This window comes from Pocillopora damicornis, chromosome 7 (genome assembly GCF_964200805.1).
Source record: "Pocillopora damicornis chromosome 7, jaPocDami1.2, whole genome shotgun sequence".
NCBI lineage: Eukaryota > Metazoa > Cnidaria > Anthozoa > Scleractinia > Pocilloporidae > Pocillopora > Pocillopora damicornis.
Genome location: NC_142676.1, coordinates 22,085,131 through 22,089,011, shown reverse-complemented (window position 1 = coordinate 22,089,011; position 3,881 = coordinate 22,085,131). Strand labels below are relative to the sequence as shown.

At 39.4% G+C, this 3,881-nt stretch overlaps 1 protein-coding gene across 1 annotated transcript in view; it reads right to left on the bottom strand.

The window, feature by feature from the left end:
* Positions 1-265: 265 nt before the first annotated feature.
* Positions 266-3,881, bottom strand: part of LOC113676632 (beclin 1-associated autophagy-related key regulator) — a 10,749-nt gene continuing 7,133 nt past the window's right edge. Inside the window, exons 8-12 of the mRNA XM_027193307.2 lie at positions 3,433-3,465; positions 2,495-2,624; positions 2,304-2,394; positions 1,752-1,831; positions 266-1,366 (exon numbers count right to left, since the gene is read on the bottom strand). Of these exons, the coding sequence (XP_027049108.2) occupies positions 1,069-1,366; positions 1,752-1,831; positions 2,304-2,394; positions 2,495-2,624; positions 3,433-3,465 (632 nt within the window). The 3' untranslated portion in view covers positions 266-1,068. The remainder of the gene's footprint in view (positions 1,367-1,751; positions 1,832-2,303; positions 2,395-2,494; positions 2,625-3,432; positions 3,466-3,881) is intronic.

Here is a 3,881-nt window from a genome sequence, read left to right as displayed (position 1 = left end):
AGGTTGAGATGAAGTAAAATGCCATTACAACATTTCAAGGGAAATTTCGTTTGATTTGTCAACGGTAAACTTACAAGGGGATTAAGTAAATCACACCGAGACGGGTTGCATTTCCGAGAAGATGAATGACAGAAAATAAAGGAAGGAAAGGGCCCTCTTGTGATCTGAACCTTTGGCATTCAGAAAAAGATCCAAATTTGCCCAAGGACCTCTTTAAAACGACAGCTCAAAAGACGAACTTTTCTTGAAAGTGCGTAAATTTTCGTGAGAAGTTCACCATCAGACGACTTTATTAACTGTCTCCAGTTTTCCTCTCGCCTTCTCTTTTCCTCCAGGTGTATCAGTCTGAAGAATATGCTAAGGGCGAGGCGAGGCGAGGGGGGGGAGTGATGACAGGAAGAAAGACGCAAAGATGACGTCACAATCAATAACATTTTTTTTCTAATATTAAACAAATAGATTCTAGGTTTCCGTTTTTCTGTACAGTAAAAGAGGTTCACAGAAGACGTCAAAATTTGGTTAAAACATCAGCTACATTTGTGATCTATTGCAGACTCACGGCAACATGGAATTCACTGTTAAATTGAAAATTGCACATACTTAAAGGTAGACATCATTCCCGTATATGTTCAATAGTCTCTACTTAGGCTACATTTATGCTACAATACTTTTTACAGAGACATTATGTATTACATAACAGGTTCACAGTTTTCCATGAACAAAGCATGGGGAAAACTTAAAGCCGCTTGCAAGAATATAAAATGCATATTGTCGAACCAAATGGAGATAATTGCATTTATCATCCTTCAAAAATTGGCGTGCGGAAAAAATAAAATTAAGTAGTTACAGTCTAACAGTAAACATCTGTGGCTTCGTGAAACAAAGGATATTTATTACATTCAACTTTGTTGGAAGTGTAGCAGTAAACGATTCTCAAAACGAAGTCCACTAAATTTCCAGATAGTAAAGCCCCAATAAATCAGGTTTTTTTTCCTGTACAATTATTTAGAAACCTGTGTCAAATCTTTTGAAAGAAACAGAAAATTAACACACAACATAAAACCAATGTTATTTTTTCCACGGCCAAAGAGCAGCCACAGACGCGGCCGCTGAACTGACCAGGCTTGCGGCTGTCGCGGGCTCGTCCGTCCTCTGGTTACCTTCCGACGACTTGGACTGCAACAAAGCACCTTGGTGAGTGGATGAGTCTGTCGTGTCAACCAAGTTGGAGGGCAGGTTTTCCCACTCGGTATCCGATTCACTGTTCGCGTCTTCCGATGCCGAATCGTTTTGATCACTAGAATCAGCGTCGTCGTTTTCGCTGCTAATCGATATCAACTCGGGATGACACTCAAACGGGCCTCCCCTATGACATGAATGGCACCCTTGTCATTAATATTTTGACTAAAACCCAACCGGAGCAAATTTCTCGGCTTATGTCTTGGTCTGTTTCCGCAGTTTCCCTTTTTTCTTTTTTTGGGGGGTGGGGGGGTGGGGTTAGAGGGGAGTTAGAGTTTCATCTCTCGGTAAGTAACATAATTTTGAAACTTCAAACTGTATAGATAACCAAATGGTTTTAATTTCAATTTGTAATAAATGAGCTGGAGAAATCACAAGATTTACTTTGAAACCCATAACTTTGCACTCAGTCCTTTCAATTTTTTGCAATCAACTTCGGCTGTCAACACTGTCTTAGATTAGCTGTCCCCCTCTCAGCTTGCGAACAGTTTTTGAAGATAATAGAAACTTACCGTCCAAGGTGGAGCGAGTTCAAGCAAGTATACAGATTGTGTAAAGTTCTCCTCGGATGAAGAAGGGAAGGTTCCACGTGCTAAAATAAAAAGCAAAACAAAAGTGAAAAAAGAAAATAAACACTCCATACATTTGAGATGTTCGAGTTACAAACTGATATTTTTATCAACAGGGATAGAAAAGAATGTTCATCTTCATCCACCATGATCTCAGAGACATTGAAATATCGATGCATATCCGTGATTGTAGTCACAAAAAGATAACATTATTTCAAAAAAATTAAAAAAGAAAAGAAACACGAGTAAAAAAATGCTTCCTGCTCAGATAAAACGACAAAAGTTTTGTAATTTTTAATAACTGATAAAAAATAAAACTGTGACTCTGTAAAAATCGCATCAGCGTTTAAAAATGGGAAATGCAATTCGTGTAAGCCACATCCAATGGTGACTTTCACCAAATCATTTTCTGTTCGGGAAAGAATCTTGAGGAAAAAAACATTAATTCTTCTGAATAGTTCTGTTCACTGAACTAACGTTTGGCTATACTCTTACCTGCGTGAAACACAAGTGAAGCACGTTTGCGTTCAATCGATCTACGGCGCTTTTAAAGTCCTTTTTACTTAATTCACGGTGACAAAATTCACTACAAGATAAACCAAGAAATGAATTTATAAATTGTTCAATGTTGTTTCATAAAAATTGAATAAAGGATTTTTGAGGTACAGAGAATGTGTTCGCAATACCTGTAGCTTATTCTTTTTGGTAGATTCACGTCCAAATAGAACGCCATGAGCTCCAGCATTTGACAAGCATGTGTAAGCGCGGCGGTCATCTTAAAAGCTGGTGTTTTTACAGAGATTTCTTCATCGGATGCTGAAATAAAAATCAACGACGGTGAGGTTTTTCTCCAATCCATGCAGGTTTTTAAGAATAGCAGCAGGATAGCTATGGCCTGCTCCTAAATTCCGTTTCTTTGTCAAGCAGCAAATGGGAGTACTGTCAATCAGAGAGTACGAGGAACAGGCACATAACAGGTTACCCACATATACGATGTATATCCAGGGACCCCTTCCGATCCCGAGCACCACACTACAAGTTAGTTGTACCATTAAGCTTGCGAGCAAACCCTCGGTATAAGCGCTGCCGCAAAAGTAAAGTTATGTAGCAGGAAAATTTGATGCCCTAAGCAGGGGAGGGGTCTGTCAAGGGTCTAGTACATGTAGGGCCAGACTCCGCGTAGGGCTAATAACGAGGGCAGAGAGGAATTGTGAGGTGAGTATTATGTGTACTGCACTGAGCAAGGATATAATCGAACGAGGCACACTCGTACCTTTTTCTTTCTAAACGAACTTAATCTAAACCGAAACGTTTAGTCGCAAAACCCAAAGTTATATTTCGTTTACAAAATCGAATATAACTCTACTTAGACGGACAAACAAGCACATTCCACATGTTCTGCTTCAAAATTACGTCTATTTTCTTTATAGCCCGATTATCCATCCATTCAGAAAGCAATTCTTGTTGAATAGATGATAGTAACGAGAGCTAATTCAGTGCAGCGTATCTTGTGCTTTAGCTTTTGGTCGCCTGGTTTGCTTAAGGTCCTTATTAACTGAAGTAGGTTATCTTTTTTGCGCCGGACTGGATTTAAACAAACAAGTACAATTGACAAAGGACTTACCGAGTTCTCTGGATCCACTCCTGTGTGCCTTGACTAGAATAAGACAGAAAAAAATTAAAATTGCTTCCAAGCGGGCTGATGGATAGCAAGGAGGGAGAAGTAATAGGATAACAAAGCTATTTTACTCTGATCTGTGCGCTCCGCGCTCTTAGTTTTCTGCGTGCGTTCGCCTAATTCGCCGTTTGCTGCTATCGAAGAAGACGCAAGGTATTATTCAGATGGATACTAGTTTGTTCTCTTTGAAATATTTGGTGCAGTAATAAGACCCATGTCGTATTATTCTCGGCCATGTTTTTCCAACGAAAAAACTAGCAGAAAATATGGTGAAATCCGAAAAAAAAAGTTGGATACGCTAGCCAGACCACCCAGAGGGAAGATTAAAACAGAAAGTAACGAGGGTGGTTAGGGATGAGTATGATAAATAAGGATTGTAATTTGCGATCCTTGGG